Source organism: Acanthochromis polyacanthus, chromosome 10 (genome assembly GCF_021347895.1).
Source record: "Acanthochromis polyacanthus isolate Apoly-LR-REF ecotype Palm Island chromosome 10, KAUST_Apoly_ChrSc, whole genome shotgun sequence".
Taxonomy (NCBI): Eukaryota; Metazoa; Chordata; class Actinopteri; family Pomacentridae; genus Acanthochromis; species Acanthochromis polyacanthus.
The window spans coordinates 24,616,455-24,637,017 of NC_067122.1; the positions used below are offsets into that span (position 1 = coordinate 24,616,455).

The following is a 20,563-nucleotide window of genomic DNA, read 5'->3' on the forward strand; positions in this document are numbered from 1 at the left end:
CAAGCAATATGACAAAAACATCTTCTGCCGGTGGCCTACACTGAAAGATGTCTTTCAGCAGACAGGACGAGGAACATTTTCCAACCAACAAACCATTCAAGTGTTTGTGTCTGAGTACGGCTGTGTACGTTTTTTTTCGGGTATGTGTAAATATAAAGCGAGAACACTCAGGAAAGGAGAAATAGAGTGTTGGCTTTGAACTTTTCAGCCTCAGCTTGACCCCATCCATTAACCAGGAAGAAGTGAGCTCCAGTCCTTGCGGTCCTTGTTGTCACCGCTAGGCCTGTGACTCGAGCTAAACTTAGCACAGTTCCCAGACAAGGATTTCACAACGGTCTCCGAGGCGCAGGGGAACAGGTCAAGAAAGTTTATCATTAATGTTTTACTGCATCATGTTTATGTCAGAGAATGCAAGTTGACTGAACCAAACAGACTGAGCACAGATCAGGGTTTGATTTACTGCAAAAACTCAGATCAAAACAAAGTGGAAAAAATGATCTTCACCCTATTTTTGTCAAACAATAACCAACTAAAGCTGTAAGACACGCTTTAAATAATAACTGACCTTCACCTATTTAGGTCTGACTCTTTCTTAGACATTGAGCTTTCACTGAGGTCAAGACTGTCTATGCATCTTTGTTTTTCTTTAACTGAAATTGGTTACTAGCTAGCCAATGAGTTGCTCAGATCCACTGTACCACCAACACGCTATGCAATCAGAACACACATTTTAATGCAAATTGTAAATTCAAATTTTAGCCAGTGTTTAAGATAAACCAACGTATGTCAACATTAAAGCTCACTGACGTCCTGAACAAAGGCAGCTGACAACTGTTGTTTTAACATCAGTGAATTGACTTTTTAGTCTATGAAAAAAGTCTCCTGTAGCAAATCGCTCAGCGAGTAGGAACGACCATGTTGCATCTTTATCCTCAAATTCTCAACAACATACTAGCAGAAGGTTTCAATTCTAGCTAGATTTTGCTTTTCGACATGGCAACAAAGAATCATTTGCACAGCCCAATGTTTGGATCCACAGAAAAAAAAATAATTCAGGATCCAAAACACAGCCATTCTCATTCGAAAAGATGCGTAAGGAGTCGCTCTTATTTTTATCTTATTAACTCACATGGCGGAAGTCAGACTTCGAGCGTGTGTTTACCTATAAGCACCTGCTCCTGTCTAGCTTCACCCAAAACCCTGGAATGTTTACACAAACAACATGGTCTTCTATCCAGCTGTACTAAAATAAAATGTGTCAGGACAGGTGTGTAAACCAAATGCTAACTCAGAACATACAACTGGCTGTCACATTAATCAGGCAGCATTAATTCCAAGACATGCAGCCAAAGAAGCATGAAATGTTACATGTGGCATTGAATGAAAATAATAATGCTGTTTAATATCCTCAAAACTAAACTATTCTCTTTTAATACAAGAAGAATTTATTGTGTTTTGGGTAAAATATAGCAAGACCATTGCTGGTGAGCCTTTGCTAATGAGAAATTGTAATTTCTTGCATTAAATGTAATCAAGAGTTACATTGCAAAGTTGAACACAAAGGGATGAGGTGTGTAAATTAGTCAGACAGCCCTGTTAATCTTGTGTATTGCTGCCACTTGTTTGAGATGATAAATGTTTCTCAACTGTCTTACTAGAGAAATAATTTTTTCAGCAAGTCCCACAGATCTTAAGAATATCACAGTGCTGTGTGAGATTTGTGTGTATCTGCCAAAGAACTGTAATTTTTCTTAGACTTATTGTTGTTTTCCATTTATCTTTTAATATAGTAATTACTTTTGGAACATTTATGTAAAAAATGAACTGGCATTTTAATTCCATTATCTGTTATTTTTGGTGACTTTTATTGGATTTTATATAGTACGCGATCAATGAACTTTTTTGTCCTTCAATTGCTATGAAATGGAGGCATTTTGGTACAACATTTTGAACTGTATAAGCCTGCAAGAGTCTATATCAGTGAAGTAAATGTGGGTGGCACCAGAAAAGTTAAGAAAATTGGAGTTTGACAGTGTTCGATTAGTGTGCAAAATCATGGTCTGACAGAGCTCCTGTAAAAGGCAGACAGAGACTGCCAAGACATGACAAAAGGTAGGAATTAAATCTAAGGCTGACAATATAATAGACTGACCTTTCTACTAGAGGCAGCATCATGACAGCATGCCCACATGATCTGAATTTCCAACACAAAGCAACAAAGGAACCCCAAACAGAAAAGGGTTTCAGCTCTAAAAGTACACTGGGGAATACATGCTGCAAACAATTTTTTTGGATTTCCGGTATGCTTCCCAAAGTGTTTCGGTTGCACCCTTGAGGCCTTACAACGGGGTTCATTCACATTTTGTCCAATGGATTTTTAGGACTTCTCTCTGGCTTTAAGCCACATTTCAGAACTGACCATTCTGTGGTTTCCATGTATAAATGAAGCACATGCATAACAGATTAACTACAAGAATTCCCAATTACATTTACTTAAATATGGTGGCTATATATTCAATACACTGATGATCAGTCACAGTGCATTGTAATAATCATATGATGTGATAATTAGCTGATATGTTATTAGAACACTTCTGCTGCCCAAATTAATGTCTTTAAAAAAAAAACATCAAGCCATAGATTAAAAAAAAAGTCTTTGTTAGACACAGTTGAAGAGTTGGGTCTGCTGGCAAACATAACAGTGGAACCAGGGTTCACTGCACTGAAAATCTATTTGAATATTTGAAATTAATTTGCATACATCTGGAACATTGTGGTACAATTATTGTCTTTGCTAATGTTCTCAACCATATTACCTAATCCATATAATATAGTGTGTATACTGAAGAAAAAAATGACAAGAACCATAACCTTCCTGCACTATAACAGGTCTCCAGGCTTTGGTGAATGAAAGATGTTTTGTGCATCGCAGCGGCCTGATCTTTGAACAAGTGAGAATCACTTTAGCTCTTTGCACTGCAGTCAGTCTATATAACATGTCTGTTTTCTGGACACTTGTGAGTCTTGAGTGAGCCATTTAAGACTTGTGTGCTTCTGCTGTTTTGCTGACTTGATCGAGGACATACCGTATAGAATTCACATGAAAGTCACAATCAATTACATTACACATATATGTTTGTCATATTTAATACTTGATTAGCTACAGCCTGCTACAGTTGCAGTTCATTTGACATTTACAGTTTTCTTATTAAAGGAAGTTCACTACACCGCACATATAGAAGCAATAGCTTGAGACATATAAAATATATTCTTTGCTCGATCAACAACTTTCTCCCTTTAGCGATTAAAAGCTACTTCATGAGGAGACCTTTATCGTGATGTAAAGTTTGCAAGGTAGGGTTGGAAAAGAGAGAAAAAACAGATGTGTGTCACAACACATTACTGAAGTCCAAGAGCCAAATAATAAATAAAACTGCTGATTATCTGTCTGCTGAAGCACAAGTCATGTGTAGACCTGCTACTGTCGGTGTATGTCAGACCTGCAGCGTAAACATGATAAATCCATGTGAATCCTTACGTAACCCTGCCTCTCCGATATTCCAGAAGACAAATGCATTTTTACACAATCCACATTTTGTGTGGTCTTTTAAGTGTTGGCATGCATTGTATTTGTCCATAAGTAGCCTGTGATGCAGAGCAGATGTCCCTCCAGACATGGCAGCATAGCTTGTTTACTGTGACCAACAACACCTGTGATCATCATACCTGAGCAATTGTTGTTGCAACAACAAATTTAAATTTATTCAATTGTACTGAAGCATTTACAAATAAGATTTTCCTTTACTTTTGCAGAACCCATCATGATTTGATGCTTTTACATATTTTTTGTGACTATATGAACAATACTAGAAATATGCTTGATTAATTTCTTCATCACTTTAATGCTGAATGTTCCATTTAGTGTTTTTCCACCTGTATTGTCTATGATGTCTAACAGTCTTCCTCTTTTCCCCTGTAGCCACACGGCTACATTTTACAGCACATACACCAACTGTTGACATGTTCTACCACTTGCCACAGTCAGCAGATGTGCGTCATGTCACCCTCATGCTTTTGGTGTGTTTGTGCCCTCTTGAGTTAGCAGAAGTTGAGTACTATATACAAACAATTTAGGGACATGTGCATGAGACCATTGCTCTACAGCACTATTTCCATGGAGTACAGGGAAATATATATTGTGATCATCGTGTTGTGTACTGTACATGAGTGATACGAGTTTACAGCCACTGGAGAAATGAGAGCCTGTCTCTTGGCCCATTCACAAGCTCACTGTTAAAAACTGGTCTGAAATTGATGCCAGTTTAGGCCACACACAGACATACACCAAGTACAAAGATTCCCTCACTTTTGACACTTTTTTGCATTGCAGATTGAATTTTAAACAGCTCTTGACTCAACTAACCTTTGGAAAGAATCCGGTCTTTACTTTCAGACTGTATGACAAATAATTTTAAAGCGACATGACGGCTCTTAGCCAAAAAGCGCACATTCACTAGCAAAGGACAAAACAGACGTCCTTCAGCTAAAGCTTTCAGTGCATTAACAGCATATTAAAATGTCTATGTTTAGGCTTGTTACAGTTTAGAATTAAACAAACTAATCATAGATGCGTAACAAACTAAAACACCACTATATGAACTCTGTGGCTACTTTATTAGGTGGCCCTTCATAATGTAAAAGTGGCAACTAACTGAACAGAACAGCCTGTGAGGAAGACTTTTGTTTTTGCTACTGACCGTATTCGCTTTTGGTGTCAGTTCATGTTAATTTTACATACGCTGCCACCGTTTTTGTCAATCTTTGGCCAAATTACAGATACACTATGTTATAATTCTAACCTATTTACAACACAAAATGTTTAATAAATCAAACCAGGAACCTTAACCAAATACAAAGCTATTTTCTTTAGTACATTGCTATTTTAAGTCGAGGTTTTTAACCTGATAAATCATAATCTAATTAGGGTTGAAACTATTCGAGTTATTTGAGTAATTTGATTACTAAAATTCCTCGAGGCAAAATTCTCTGAATCAAGGCTTCGTTTTAATCCACTACATACAGGTCACTAACTGGCAGACCGCAGTCCAAACCCAAACCCAGATTTCATCCTATATGGACCTGGGAATATAATCAATAAATTTTAAAATTATACGCTTCTATTTTAACCGACACAGTTTTTCTAGTGTTTATGGCATTTAGCAGATCAGAGGACTGAACAACGAAGGCAGCTTAACATAGTCAGGCTTTCTTTGTGTGAGTCGGCTCATCAAAAACTAAAACCTCAGTCAGAGTTAACAGGTATGAAGGTGGTTTTCAACTTTCTTTGTTAACTCAGACTTCCTGCTTCAAACTCATTCATACAAACAGGTAAATTTAACACATCATATAACTAGTTTTCTGTACAAAATGAACCGATCATGAACAGGTTGTTTTAATGGAGAACAATGAGGACAATAAAAATTTATGACAGTAAAAAGCTGTGACTGGAAATGATGTAAGACAGGAATGCTACTAGAAAACTGTTAAACGCGTGCAATGTATTTATTTTAGCGATCAATGCAGCTGATTACTGATAACAGACAGCTGCACAACACTATCAAACTTCATATATCCAAACATGATATTGTACTGAAGTCCATGTAAGTCTGACACTATCTCCTAATGAAGGAAATCACTTTTATTTGTGGCCAGATCAAAATGAAACTAATTTTACTGATTGAATATTCTCTGTAATAAATACTAATAAACCAATCAGTTTTCTTATTTGTGTTCTATCAGCTGCAGTAGCAGCAGTTTAAATGGACCAAATATAAAAACGCATTATGTAATTCTGTATCATCAGCTAAATACATGTAGGTTCCCATAGTTTTCAGTTCTAGTTGAATATTCCTGTACTACACTATATATGTACAATACACCACAGATGTTTGCCCGTGTTCTGCCAGGATGGTTATTTCTGTTGTACAGCACGCTCACTTTCGCTTTTGATGCTTTAACGTGCATGCTAAGCGCGGAATCCAATCACTCGATTCATCGCCAAAATAATAAACAGAATATACGATTACTAAAATAATCGATAGCTGCAGCCTTAAATGTAATATTTAGAGATATTCTTCTCCTCACTGCACTGTGTATCCTTCAGCTAAATCAGCCCTTCATCACAACTATTAAAGCCAGTATAGGTTAGCTGAAACATGTTTGACAGGTGATTAACTTAAAGTCTAATACTATCTTTAGCTTTTCTGTGAAGGCAATGAGTAAAGTTTTGTGCCAGCAGGTTTGGACAGCCTCTCTTCATCCCCTACATGAAGATGATACTTAAGTATGACAACCACATCTAAGCAGCAGGACAGTGTGACATTCCATTTTTTTTTTACTCTACCCCAGAACAATGGATTAGAAATGTAACAATAACACAGTAACGAGAAAGATTCAAATGCCATAATTCAGCTTTAACCTGAAGGTGTTTACATTTACATCAAATGAACAATGTAGGAAGTCTTAATTTAATGTGGATGAAAACATATTTTCATTCCCTGTCTCACAATTTTTGCCCACTAAAATGTATTCAAAAAAGTTAAAATAGCCTCATACAAAATCAACATACTAAAATATTTAGTTATAAACCATTTACAATAAAAATCTGCCTAAAGTCTATGACCCACAAACATCCCCAGATGCTTTGTATCGACTCAGGCGATGGTCTTGACAGGCCTGATGTTGAACTACTTTGTTCATGCAGGGCATGAGGAAAGGCTGACTAAATCTTATTGCTACAGCCAGTGCACACAGGCACTCCTCTCTGCTGACATCATACAAAGACAACCTTAAAAACCTGGCCAAAAAACATAAGAAAAGCTATTATTATTGTAACAGATCTTAAGCAAACAGATCAGGTAAGTTAGCGCCCCTTCTGTTCAGACGAGCCAGAGAGAAAGGGGAATAGAATGAGATTAGCCATTAGCTGTTCAACACAAGCTCTGTGCATGCTGTGGAGGCTCAAGCATGTTCCAGCGTTAATCTGCATGGCAGTGTTCACAAACCCAAACGAGGCCAGGACACCCAGCCTTAATGGATTAATCTACACAGACCTTCTTACACCGAGATTACAAGTTCTAATCAAACTAATTTATCCAAATCACTTTCAAACTATCTCGTCATACGATACTTACAGACCTGTCAGGTTCTCTTTATTCTAATTTCAGCCTTAGGCCTTCAACAATGTAAGGACGTCACTTTTGGAGGGATTGGAAATGAGATTGGGGGGGAAAAAACTGAGGCAGAAAGGTGTGGTTGTACTTGTTTTAAGTTACTGTATGGCAAAGCACAAAATGACACTGGTTGCAAAAAATGGGTGTGGCTAATAAAGTGTTAAATATCTTCAAATAAACATATGTCAAGTCTGAAGCTGAATAAAGTTCAGACAAAGCAGTCATACCTGCAGCTTCCAGAAGAGCTTCAAGTCGAGCCTGTGTCTCTGGATCAACGGTCCTCAAATCTACTCCATCTGTGGCGCTGGACAAAAGCAACTCTGACGCTGTCTTCATTATGGGGTTATCCAGGTCTTCCTGATCCAAAATGAATGACTCCACCTGGAAGAGACAGAGAGGGGCCAAAGACAAATGTTTATTCTTTTAAATACTAGCTTAGTATTTGACATGCAAGCTAGCTTAAAAAAACAAAACAAACCTGGGCCATGATAAATAACATTCATCGTCTTGATCATTATTTGTGAAAGTGAAGTAAATTGCAAGTGTGAAATAACAATGTAAAAGTATGTTGTTTAAATTATCATTATTCACGTTAGAGTGGCCCTACACACACATGCAACTAACTCACTTATAAAAAGACTATACATGGCTCTCATTTTATTTTATTTTAATAGAGGCAAAGCAAGAAGTAGCAGTCATAGCTCAGGAAGTGCTATGGCAGGGAATTAAAACTTCTGCACACAGACAAATTCAGCTGAGAGTCAACTGCCCAAGTAGAGCACCACAGCCTCATACCTGAGCTTTGGCCCTCTTGGCTATCATGTATCATAATCTGTAGTACAGATAGTTTTTTCTTCCCCCAAAAAACTCCCCAAGTGAGCTCACGTATTCAACATGACCTTTATTAAAACAACAAGTGATATTTCATTTGCTACTTACTCAGTTGTAGTATTGATTTTTTTTAAAAATGTGACTGAAGACTTAATCAGTATCCCATACCATGTAAATTGCAGCTATGCACACATGTCATAGCAAAGTGGCACGAAAACACAGAAATGAATGAATGTATGTTTGTCTGCTCACAGTTAAAATCATCCTGTTTTAGTGTTCTGTCCATAAACAACATGATTTATAAACAATACAGATACATCCGAAATAAATTCTGAATTTCAACAAACATGCTATGAGGGAAAAATGCTAAGTTGACTTGTTTCTTTTTAGTCAGTTTCAGAGTAAAGTTTTGAACATTAAATCTGCGCATATTTTCAAACTAATCTAACTACATCACAAGTGGTTGTAAAAATACTCATCACAACCTCACATCACTCTGTACACCATTTATATCTGCAAAACCTTGCAATACAAACTGACAACACACTAACCAAGAAAAAATAAACAATCCCGACAGAGGCAAATGAAAAAATTACAGGTTAGTGTAGCAAGATTAATTTAAAAAAAACACTTATCAGCTCACTCTTCTGAGGACAAAAATATTCTGTTATTCACCTAGAGGAGCATCCTGTTGACACCTGAGTTTATTGAGCCTACCTTACAATGTTTGATTGAAGCAGTTCCTCAGACATAACTTCATTAAAATCTGTACAAACATTTAACTTTCTGAAGAAACGTTAAAGTTAATCATTATCTTATGGAGGAGGCCGGCTATACAGCTTAGCTATACTGACAATGATAAATATCACAGCGAATATAATGAACCTGGAGAAGCAGACTGTCTTGAAAGTGGCATTTTTAAATAATAAGATTTATAATAACTAACAAATCAATGTCAGTCAGCAGTTTGCATAATAACCTCTGACAAAACCTGGGAAAGCAACAATATCGCTCTATGTCCATGCATAAGCTGCAGCTGGCTTACAGGGTCCGGCCCAGAGAGCAAATGTTTGGAGAGAGTTAGCATTCTGCAGTGTGCAGGAATTCAGCTATACGATAGCAACGCAAGGCACAACGTCCCATGGGGGATGTAGTTCTACAAAGGCCTTTATAATCAACAAAGGATATCAGTCTTCACTATTAATGAACTACAGTTCCCAGAGTGTTGGTATCCACAGAGCTGGAAAGGCCTAGAATGGCATGTGCTTAATCCTGGGAGTCAGATTTTAGCTACTGCCCAGAGGAGCAGGTTCTCCACTGGACTACACCACCACAACAAATGCTCCTATTCAGACTGAGAGCGAGTGGACTCGGTGAGTGAGGAAACATGACACAGAGGCCATATATTTGAATCAATGAAGTTGTCTGAGATGGAATTGCCAAATTAGATATTTTCTTCTTCTGCAGCCACATAGCTGATGCTCAGACAGGATACATGGACAGTGGCCTTAGCTGACATCCTTGGTTGTCTGTCATGGCTGTAGTGCATTTGACACAGATACTCCTTTAGCCAGATATTAGTTAAGTGTAACAGACAGCTCAACAGGTAAAGTCCACTCCTCAGCTGTCCCAGTTCTCTCCACACCCATAACTATTTAATGACAGTGTTTGTGCCTTTAAATACTCAACTAACCTTTAGGTTATTGTAAAAAAAAAAAAAAAAAAGGGCTCACCAAGACCTTTAATAGGTTTGTCAAAATCAAATATTTGTCAACTAGCAGTGCAACAACTTCCTTTTCTGTTTCTGCTGCTGTCATATGATACCGTAAACTCAATTACGTGACAATAGTATGGCTAAGAAGTCCTAATAACTTTACACTGACTACTCACATTAAATAGCCCATGCTGGGGGAAAAGTTTAGTTATTAAATAGCTTTTGGTGAATCTGACTGGTAATTTTTAGAATATTTTAGAGGAAATCTCCCAAAAAGTGGCTTTCTCACACTGCCTTCTCAAAGGAGGACTTGGGTTGACATCAAATTTGTGCTGTGGGGAAAAACATTTACACATAACCTATGCATTCATCTGAGCTTATATAAAACATCTGTAAAGCAGCATGTTTAACTGAGATGAGGAGATGCCATCACACCTGTCCTCGTGTGTGACATGGAAAGTTGGACGCCTCTCAACATGAACTCAAGCTGCTCTCGAATGTGACAACGCAAATCAAGTTGACAGTGGTGGTGGCCATCTGACCAACACAGACGAAGGATGAAAAAACAGACAGCTAGCTTATTTGTCAACACCGGCTGTGGAAAATTCGAGCAGCACTGCCAGGAAAATCAGAATCTAAACGTACTGAAAAGTTAGCATGGAGACGATCGGAGTTAATTTACATGATTTGGAAAAGTGACGTAATTGCACCACAACTACGAAATGGCAGATATTTAGCTGGCCGTGTACGTCCGTGGGTTCACGGGCATCTTCCATTTGCTGTGGCTGGAAAGCTGCTGAAAGAGCTGCAAACTTGTGATGGGTGTTGCGAGACGACAGCACCGAACGAGGCCGTCGTCGCTTCCACCCGAACTAGGCCGTGGCCACAGCCTGCGCTGCATAAATAAAACATTTTAGCCGGTTAGCATGAACAACTGCTCTTGTCTCACCAAACATTATAGACATCGAACTGTCCATAAGCATATGAACTGACAAACGGTGTGACTCCCGTAAAGTGCTTGTTAATTTTACGTAATTTCAGCGGCCTGGGAGGGGGTGGTTGCCAACTGCGAGCTAATGCGCTAGCTAGTAGCCAGCTCGCGCTAGGAGAGGAATGTTGCCTAGCTCTCTGGTTAGGCTTAGCTAACTAGCTTAGCGTAGCTACCTCTGAAACCTCGTCTTCGTCGCTGCCGGATCCTGGACCCGAGGAGAGGACGGCCGCGGCCGCTAGTTTGAAATCCAGTCTTTCTGCAGCAGGCCCGCCTGGTTCGCCGTACAAACGTACTTTCTTTCCACCTACACCAATCCCAATGCCCCCTAGTCCGACTCCTCCTGGTGTCGCTCCTACCCCCATCCCTGCCACTGGGGAGCGAGGAGTCACCGAGTCAATCTCGTCCTCGAAGCCGTCCGTCAGCATTGCCGTCCCGGCTACTGCATCCTGCATACTTATGTTCACGATACGTGTGTTAACGAGCTAGTTGTTCACTTAAACGTCCGTCCAGGCGCTTTCTTTAGGGATATTAGCGTGATTTTACTTCAGGGAATCCAGAAACTCTCCCGAAGCGAGGGTTGAGGAGGATCTCTTTCCCCCAGCCATTAACTTTCTAACAACCTAACCCGATACGCACTGTTTCTCAGAAAGGCCGCCCATGGAGGAAATCCTGCTAATACTATTGGTCCAGAAGAAATTAGCTGTATTTCCAATTGGCCAATGTTATTGCTTGTCAACCATGGGACCGCAACGTCATGTTAGGTTTACCAATATCACGAGGCTGTAGAACGAACGTCAAGACATGACATGGTAGGCCAACTTAACTGGTTGCTAGTTTTACTAGTTCATGTAAACTCATATAAGGAAATCGAATGCATAGAAGGACTACTTTGAGAGTATTTTGGTATCTCTTGAACATTTTATTGACTGATATAATGGTTTTTTTACATGACATAACAGGTATCAGGGTCTAAGGGAACCTCACAAACTGCACATTTTACTTAATGCTTGAACGCATTAGTAAGTATACAAAAGGATAAAATTAGCGCAAACTAAGAAGACATTTTAGAGGCAATTATATGACAGGAAGGCGTGTTCAGAGAGAAAAAAAAATAACCACTGGATCAAAATCATAGAGTACGATTAAAAAGAACTGCATACATATGTGCATAGATTGTGCTGCAAGTAAGTAACATAAAACCCATTATTATGCTGAAAGTGTAATTTATTTCACAAGCTTTGGTGATTTTGGTAAAAGACACAAAACACTCAGTGACATCACTACAATGACTTCACAGACACCGAAACAATTCCGATGCAAAAGATCATTTTAAACTACTCATACATTTAATGGACTATCTGGAGCCCTGTGAATGTTTGGTTTGAAGTTTGAAATCCTAAAGTACCTTTCCTCTTGGCTTATTGTTATCTCTTTTTTTGTTTCTCTCCAGTAATGAGCATGTTCCGGGCAAAAACAGGTGTATTTCACAGATTAAACACCTTTTTTTGTCATACTACTCTGTGCATTTACTTATAGTATGTCAGACCTGATCATACTTGTGTTAGGTTCATTCCTGAAGTGATTTTTTTAATGTATTACCAACTGAATTTAAACACCAGAAAACAACACATAGGGAGGAGTTCTTTTTTTAAAAAAAATAGCAGCATAGAAGTTTGATTATCCTTATCATAAATAAGTGTAACTCCAGTGTAAAAATACACAATAAGAACTAATACTTGAAAGTTTGCTAACATAAAAATAAATGTATAACCTGAAATGTAACTAAAGATTAAAAGTGAATGGCTATATGAAAACACAAAATGATAACACTGATTAAAGGTACTAGTACATCAAATATATACTTAAATACCCTACTTGAGCTACTACAATTAGTTTTTTTGCCCCTAGAGATACATAAACTCATTATTGGAGTTGGCCATTGCCATTACTGTAGAGTTCTAATATTGGCTACTAAACAGCTTAATATAAGCAGGATTCTATAAAGTACTAAAGGCTATATGTGAAGTTGTTAAAGTGGGATAAACGTCTCCTCCCAGAATCTTTACAGTAAGTTCACTGATTTCAACAAGTGCTCGGTGTCTGGCTTGTTTATGGTTTATGTGGTATACCCTGTTTTGATCAATGTACCAAAATATACCAGGGCTAACTGGGTTAGGTTATTGTTTCACATTATATATATATATATATAGGTTTGCTGCTGAATGAATTGTCTAAAGTACTGTTGATGTATTGTGATGTTTTGAGTTGGTTTTGATAGGAATAAGAGGATTTTGGACTTGTTGTAAATTTCTTTGATAAACGCCTAATGTAGTCCACTTAATTTACCTTTCAAAAAGACGAGGAAAAAGTACTGACCATTGCAATTAAAGCTACTTGGATTTGCAGGCCAGGAGATGCCACTGGGCTAGCCAGCCAGGGCCTCGGGAAGCAGCGTCATCGGTTTTGGGCGTGGACGCAGGCCAGGAGGCGCTTGGTTCTTTAGCCGGGATTGCCAGGTACGTATAGAAACCCACATTTTCTGTAATTTTAGAACAATATTGGATATTTCGCCAAGTTTATATTCTTGTGCTTTGATGGAACTTAAATCACAACGCACCTCTAACCTTTCCCACAAATCTATTTAAACTTGGCTAGGTTTAATGACGTGACTGTTTTGCGGCTGCTATTATTAAGCGCGTCCTTTCGTAGCTTCTGAAAGGGGGATGGCTCGGGAATTCTGGCAACCCAGTTTGAGGTTTCAGCTGCATCACGCAGGTCTGATCATACATACTGTGGCGTGTTGCATCTGCGCTTATATCAGGTAAATTGACGAATGCATTTGTCGTTTAGCTTGAGTATATCACAGAAAAAAAGTTTGCTTTGCATAGGTTACACGCAAGAAATCGGTACCGGTATGTATATCAGATTGCGCTACAAATAATATAACGGCAGTTAACGATGCTAGCCGGACAGCTAACAGTTTACGCTAATAACATGGCGCAGGCTCAGAGGGCCGCTTTTGTTCTTGTGTCGGGGTGCGGTGGCGAGCGGGTTGAAGGCCATGTGCCCTCTCTACAATAAATAGAGTCTTTATCTAGTAATTAATAACGTGAATAATGGGAACATCTAATTATTTATCGAAACGCGCCAACCCCAACATTTTTGTCGAATGAAAGTAGCGAGCTACACATTTTATTTTCGCTAGCCGTGTTTGGGTTCGCGCTTTTTATGGAGTGGATTTTTGGAGTTGATTATCTTGTTGAGGGAAACTGGAAAGAATGTATTTGTGAAATTTACTTGGGAAACGTTTGTCTTGACAACAACAACGTTTACAGCGGGAAAAAAAATCCACAGCAATCAGATTTTTGATTCGGTATTCGCCGGTTGGTACTACAAAGCAGGCTCAAGATGGCGCTGCTAGCTAACCTCAGCTCACATTTAGCTACAGGTCATGTAACTCATTTCATAGACACTCGAAACTTAGGACGAAATCTGTTTAGTCTATTAAAAGTAGGTGGCGATAAAAACGACAGAAAGGCAAATTACAGTGCAGAAAAAGTGCTGTATATCTGTCCGAGAATAGACCAGCCAGTTTCGGCCAAACACTTGCAGTTGTGTGAATAGGAGAGAGCTGAGACTTAGAAAGTCCCCCAAATGTCATGTTTTGCAGTTGAGATGAAATTTACAGTATTCGTTGGAGTTACTGGCACATGAATCAGAGATACAATGTTTTGTGCTCACGGGGAAAAAGAACAGTGTCTATGATGTAACACAGGCATGCACAAAAACTCAGGAATAGTTTTATAGTACATGACAAAATTGTGCAGAAAGCACAATTTTGTCATGTACTATAAAACTATTGGTTTTGTTGAATGACGTGGCGTATTTAGAGCTGTGGAAATAATTATTAGATCATCTATTGTTTTCTTTCTAAAGTTTAAAAAAACAATCCTTCAGCATTGGCAATTATCTTAGAAGCTTATGATGGTGGTTAAATAATTACAGCACCTTCTAAAAGATGTGGAAAAAGTCTTATAACTCATGCAATAAATTGTTAAAAACAGACATGTAAACATGAAGATTTCCAAGTTCCCATAATGTATGTAAAGTTGGCAGTTTGAAATTAGCAAAACAAACACAGTATAGCTCACCAAAAACCAGAAAAGAAGAGGCATAAAGTGGAGGCATAAAGTGGTGGTCATAACTGTTTACATAATTACTTCCAGAACTGTATATAATTTTTTAACCTTAAAAGCCATACTGAATAATGGTGTCTTTTTTTACTCAGGGATTTTGACCAGTCATGGCTGATGAAGGATATGTAGTGAGAATTAGGGGTCTCCCTTGGTCCTGTTCAGTGGATGAAGTACAGAGGTTTTTCTCAGGTATTTATATATTATGGTTTTTAATTGAAATACTTAAATTTACACAATTAGAAATGAGTTGGTTGTAATAATATAATTCTAATCTCCAATACAGATTGCAAAATCGTCAACAATGGAGGCGGCATCCACTTCACCTACACAAGAGAGGGACGTCCCAGCGGAGAGGCGTTTGTCGAATTGGAGACGGAAGAAGACCTGAAGATTGCCGTGAAGAAGGACAGAGAAACTATGGGTCACAGATATGTGGAGGGTATGTACAGCAGCATACAAACGATGAACCGTTTGCGATGAGTAATGAAATTTTGTCTGCTTTAATGCATAAAAACTAATTGTCTGCTGTCCTGTGATGTAGTGTTTAAATCCAACAACGTCGAGATGGACTGGGTCATGAAGCACACAGGCCCAAACTGTCCAGAGACCGCAGGAGATGGGCTCGTGCGGCTCCGAGGCCTTCCCTTTGGCTGCAGCAAGGAGGAGATAGTACAGTTTTTCTCAGGTAAGAACAGGCCTTGTTCAGCGGTTAATTATAAATCCCTTTAATGTTGATAATTTTAACTTTTCCCCCCACCTTCCTTTTCTTGTTTCCTTTTTCTTACCAACACTGACTACTTGTTGCATCTGATTTACAAAGAAGCCAATATGCCATTCAAAAATGTTATATTGTCTTGTAAAACATAAATGACGGCGGAAAAGGAACCCAGTTGAAGTTTAAATAGAGGATTTTTTTTTTTTTTTGAAGACTTGATGTTTTGTTCACAAGCAGGAATCTGTTATGCAAACATCCTTTCCCATCTTTGACCATCATATCCATCTTGAGCCCACATTCATCACTTTTTTGTAACCAAGTTTGATATTACATTTTTAAGTTCTGTGCTTAATGGTGGTATACTAATGATGGAATGGATCCCACTCATCACTGACAACACAGTAGCTTCTCCCTCTTACCCCAGTATCATCGTTTCTTTCACCATTTCCTCACACCTTCGTCTTTTAAATACACTTCTTATAAACAATATATGCCAAATGTTAGATTAGTACCTAATTTGCGAACAGTAATTTTACTCATGTCACCCACCAAGATCTTATTCTCTTTTCATCAACACACCAATACTAGCCTGATGTCCCACGCAGTGCCCTTTTCCATATTCTTCCTCTATCCTGTCATTTCTATTTTATCCCAAGAATACAGTTAAAGTAACTCGTGTAAATGGCCAGTCACTGGTTAAAAACTGAACTGGTATGTGTGATGATGTATAGAGTTTTCCATAAGTTTTCTATCTCTCTCTTTAGAGAAAGTTCTCTCTGTGATTGGGCATGTGATTTAATATGTCCCCTGCTGGGGTTATCTGTCCTTGGGTTGAAGGGTTGGAAATCGTGCCAAATGGGATAACATTGCCGGTGGACATCCAGGGGAGGAGTACGGGGGAGGCCTTCGTGCAGTTTGCTTCACAGGATATAGCTGAAAAGGCTCTAAAGAAACACAAGGAAAGAATAGGGCACAGGTGGGGATGGTTGGTTGGTTGGCTGGATAAGTTGCTTTTCTTATGGTGTGCACCTTCAACATCTGAATCAAATACAAAACTGACACCACATTAATCTTGGCTACTTTTGAGCATATCTGTAATATTTGCCACACATTTACACTAACTGCCATGGTAGATCCAACTTTTCCACACATTCACAATGTTCAGTGGGAAGATTAGTGCTTGGGCACCATTCAGAAAAACATCCTGAATTTGAGTACATGGCTAATTCTGAGAACAAATGGTGTCTGAGCACTAAACATGAGTCCAGGTTGATAAATGGTGAGGAGTCTCCCTGGTGGTAAAATCAGAGGGCCACTGTACACAAGGATATGGAGCCCACTATGACAGGTAATGCTTAGAGTGGGTTGCAGAGGTGCTGGAGCTCTTTCTGTCCCTCTAAAACCAGGACAATCGCTGTCATGGCAAGGACACAGGACATTGTTATTATACCATTTTTGAATGAGATCTCTAAAGCTCTTCCGGTAACCATAAGAAAAGTGTAAAGTCACTGAGGCCCTTATCAATTTGGACAACTTCCTTTTTTTTTTCCCAAGTCAGTAATTAAGTTCTTTATATTTACTTTATTAACATCTAGCATTAAATACTCAGATTATACTACCTATGGACTGCACCATGACAGCATCTGCATAGCCCAGTTTCAGCAGTATTGAGCAAATGCGGTGTTCATCCATTCCCCATGCCCTCACTGTGGTATCTCTATGCTCTTAGGTACATTGAGATCTTCAAGAGTAGCCGCGCTGAGGTGCGGACCCATTATGAACCCCAGCGGAAGCCTATGGGCATGCAGAGACCTGGCCCCTATGACCGGCCCTCTGGTGGTCGCGGCTACAACATGATGGGCCGAGGTGGATCCTATGACCGAATGCGTCGAGGAGGCTACGGAGGAGGTGGGTGCACGTGGACTTAAGGAACAGCAGAGATAAGTTTTTGTGGTGTGACCCTGTGCAGTTGTTTCAAATAATCTCTCGCCTTTGTCTCGTCGTGCTAAAGCTGCAGAATAGAATTAATGAGATTAGGATACAAAGTCGTCACAAGACCTTGTGTTAATCTCGTGTATGTATATTCAGGTGTATCGGACGGACGGTACGGCGATGGCGGCTCTTCCTTCCAGAGCACAACAGGCCACTGTGTCCACATGAGAGGCCTGCCATACAGAGCCACAGAGACAGACATCTACAATGTGAGCTGCTGCGACCTCACTAGCATCCTTTGTTTTCTGTGTATACTACGGATGTATTGATTGCATATGCAGCTTAAGCAAGTGGGCCACTCGTTAATTTTTTTGTCCATTGTTTTTATTGCTAGTTCTTCTCGCCGTTGAATCCGGTGCGAGTCCACATTGAGATCGGCCCAGACGGCAGAGTAACCGGGGAGGCAGATGTAGAGTTTGCGACACATGAAGATGCTGTGGCAGCCATGTCCAAAGACAAAGCCAACATGCGTGAGTTTGGTTTGAGAGCACTTGGAAATAAATCACGTCCTCTTTTTTGGTTAAGTGTTTTTTTTTTTTTTTTATTGAATGTTCATATTATTCTTCCTCTCAGAGCACCGCTATGTGGAGCTGTTCTTGAACTCAACAGCAGGTGGCAGTAATGGAGCCTACGGCAGCCAAATGATGGGTGGCATGGGTAAGTGTTTGTAATAGAGGTGTTGAGACTAGTGCCCTCTGTTGTTTGGATTAAAATGCTGAGACGCAAGCACACTACAGTTGTTAATGATTCTTGGTAATTTGCTCAAACACACAATAGTGTCACATCTTAGACATATTTTATGCTGCTTTAATTTCCTCTTGAACCTAAAATGACTGTCCTTTCTACAGGTAACCAATCATCCTACAGCGGTGGCCAGCTGAGTTCAGGGTACTCTGGTGGATACAGCAGCCAAGGAAATATGGGTGGCTACAGTGACTATAGTGAGTGTCAGCTCTGTTGTAATGGTTTTCATTTCCATTCCCTCTAAACTATACTCTTCAGTGAAGAGAGTGCTTACAATTGAAGCCTTTTATCCCCTACGTCAAACAGGAAACGCCATAAAACTGTTAATAGGAAGACTCTTCTTGAGCCCATCTGTCTAATTCTTAGTTGTCTGACAGATTTCAAAGTTTCCTTCTGCGCTAACAAAGACGCCTATGGTGTAATATTATTTAATTTCTTCTCTGGCAGCAAAACATGTTCTGAGCCCTAAGAAACTCCTTTAGTTCTTACTGGGTTAACAAAACAGTTTCCTGGCAGAGTTCCTCTAAAAGATACAGTATAAGTTACTCTAAAGCAATATTTCACAGCTGGAAAAGGAGGTTGCATCATAGAACTAGGTTTTCCATATTGTGGAAAGTTGCAATTATTTGTGCGAAAGCTGCACTGGAGCATGTCGCTTCAAAGTAAATCCACAACACGAGCGCTGTGTGATCCATTAATGTTGCTCCTCAGGCTGCTCCTGTTACATTGGCTTGACCCTTGCTTCTGTGGAAATACAGGATATAGTTTGAAATACAACCTGAGTTTCTTGATATGACTTCATTCAGGCTTTAGTTTTTTAGATAAATGAACAGTACAAGCAACAGATAAAAGTGAGATATACTGTGTAAATATACCTCCCATTTTCCCAAATCAGCCGAGTCCTTTTAGGCTACAGTCTATAATTTAGTAGATGTTACATATGTTCTCTCTCCATTCAAAAAGAAAATGTCATGTTGTGAACACGATTGTCTAGTCTGATTTTAAAAAACAAATCCCACTGTGATGTGTGATACAGCCGTGTTCTAATATTGAGCGCTTGAGACTTAAGCTTTTACGTGGAGGGAGTTGAGTTTTGCTGCCCATGACTTTTTGATGAACTCCTCGGTCCTATAGTGTGTATTCTGTCTCTCTTGTTAGGTAACCAGGGCAGCATGGGAAGCAATTACTACGGCGGTGGTGGAGGAGGAGGAAGCAGAGGCTCAATGAATGGACTGGGAGGAGGATGGGGAATGTAGTTTTTTTTTTTTTTTTTTTGTCCCTCCTTTGATTTCATGTGTTTTTTTAACACAGCATTTTGATGAAAGGACTGGAAACGCAAGTCTCACCTCGTACACATAGGATAGGGTCAGGTGAGGTTGTTTTGAAAATACTGAGGGGTAGGGTTTGTATTTTTTTTTAAGTGGATGATCTTCAGAGAGAAGCAAGATCATCTGTTGTCACAAGAAATATGGCAGATGTGCTGTTTCTCTTCCCCATTCCTCCTTACAGAAACCACACTTTACATTGTCATTACCCGGAAGTATGTCATTTTGTGTTAACGTTCTCCAAACACCTGGCTATTTCTCAAGTTTAACTCATCCTGTGCTGGTGGATTTAACATGTTTCAATGTCTGAGTGCATGAACAAGAAAACTGAAAATGTCTGGTATCTTCTGACGTTTAGACCTTGTTTCATCTTCTACATAGTGTTTAGCTTCATTTTTTTTTCATTTCCCATTACAATGTTGATCTGAATTTGAAACTTCACATGGTCAGCGCATGTTTTGTTTTCTTAAGGTGCGACTGTTGATAGGTTAGTTTTTCTGAATGAGGGCTACATCAAAAGCAAGTGAATTTCAAATCAGCTACCGTGAAGGTTTCTACTGCTTCAAATGCTATTTGTATTTCCTGTGCACAAAGTGAATAAACTAGTCTGGAATATCTAATTGAAACAAGTGCTGGAAAACAGGAGGCTTTTTTTTTTTAATTTATCAAATGTCTAGATAAAAAACACTTTTGGTCACCATTCCCAGGTTAAGAAAATGGTTTTGTAGCAGTTGACATTTCACAAATCCCTGTTATAATACATTCTAACATAGTAAGATTTTTGTCAACATTCTACAGTCATTCACAATAATTTTGCATGGGG

General features: G+C 39.1%; 2 protein-coding genes across 4 annotated transcripts in view; one reads left to right on the top strand and one right to left on the bottom strand.

Annotated features, from left to right (window-relative positions):
* ankhd1 (ankyrin repeat and KH domain containing 1) overlaps positions 1 to 11,403 on the bottom strand; it is a 30,611-nt gene extending 19,208 nt beyond the window's left edge. For both annotated transcript variants that reach the window (XM_022195881.2, XM_022195873.2), the window contains exons 1-2: positions 10,942 to 11,403; positions 7,460 to 7,613 (exon numbers count right to left, since the gene is read on the bottom strand). In XM_022195881.2, the coding sequence (XP_022051573.2) occupies positions 7,460 to 7,613; positions 10,942 to 11,220 (433 nt within the window). In that variant the 5' untranslated portion in view covers positions 11,221 to 11,403. The remainder of the gene's footprint in view (positions 1 to 7,459; positions 7,614 to 10,941) is intronic.
* A 2,047-nt stretch (positions 11,404 to 13,450) lies between these two features.
* Positions 13,451 to 20,369, top strand: LOC110952336 (heterogeneous nuclear ribonucleoprotein H). 2 transcript variants are annotated; one of them, XM_022195844.2, is made up of 11 exons: positions 13,451 to 13,589; positions 15,057 to 15,153; positions 15,248 to 15,403; positions 15,506 to 15,649; positions 16,517 to 16,655; positions 17,409 to 17,587; positions 17,768 to 17,880; positions 18,006 to 18,141; positions 18,245 to 18,328; positions 18,520 to 18,612; positions 19,574 to 20,369. In XM_022195844.2, exons 2-11 carry the CDS (start codon positions 15,072 to 15,074, stop codon positions 19,669 to 19,671), a joined length of 1,224 nt encoding a protein of 407 aa, XP_022051536.1. In that variant the 5' UTR covers positions 13,451 to 13,589; positions 15,057 to 15,071; the 3' UTR covers positions 19,672 to 20,369. The 2 variants fall into 2 exon arrangements, with proteins under 2 accessions (XP_022051536.1, XP_051810789.1); XM_051954829.1 differs by lacking the exons at positions 13,451 to 13,589; positions 15,057 to 15,153; positions 15,248 to 15,403; positions 16,517 to 16,655 and having other exon boundaries at positions 15,531 to 15,649.
* The last annotated feature ends 194 nt before the right edge of the window (positions 20,370 to 20,563 follow it).

What these genes read in the sequence shown, in the direction of transcription:
- LOC110952336 (XM_022195844.2), top strand. Translation starts at nt 15,072, where the DNA reads ATGGCTGATGAAGGATATGTAGTGAGAATTAGGGGTCTCCCTTGGTCC. An exon ending in GATAGTACAGTTTTTCTCAG is followed by an intron (nt 15,650 to 16,516) that starts GTAAGAACAGGC and finishes CTTGGGTTGAAG; the next exon opens with GGTTGGAAATCGTGCCAAAT. An exon ending in CAGAGACAGACATCTACAAT is followed by an intron (nt 17,881 to 18,005) that starts GTGAGCTGCTGC and finishes TTTTATTGCTAG; the next exon opens with TTCTTCTCGCCGTTGAATCC.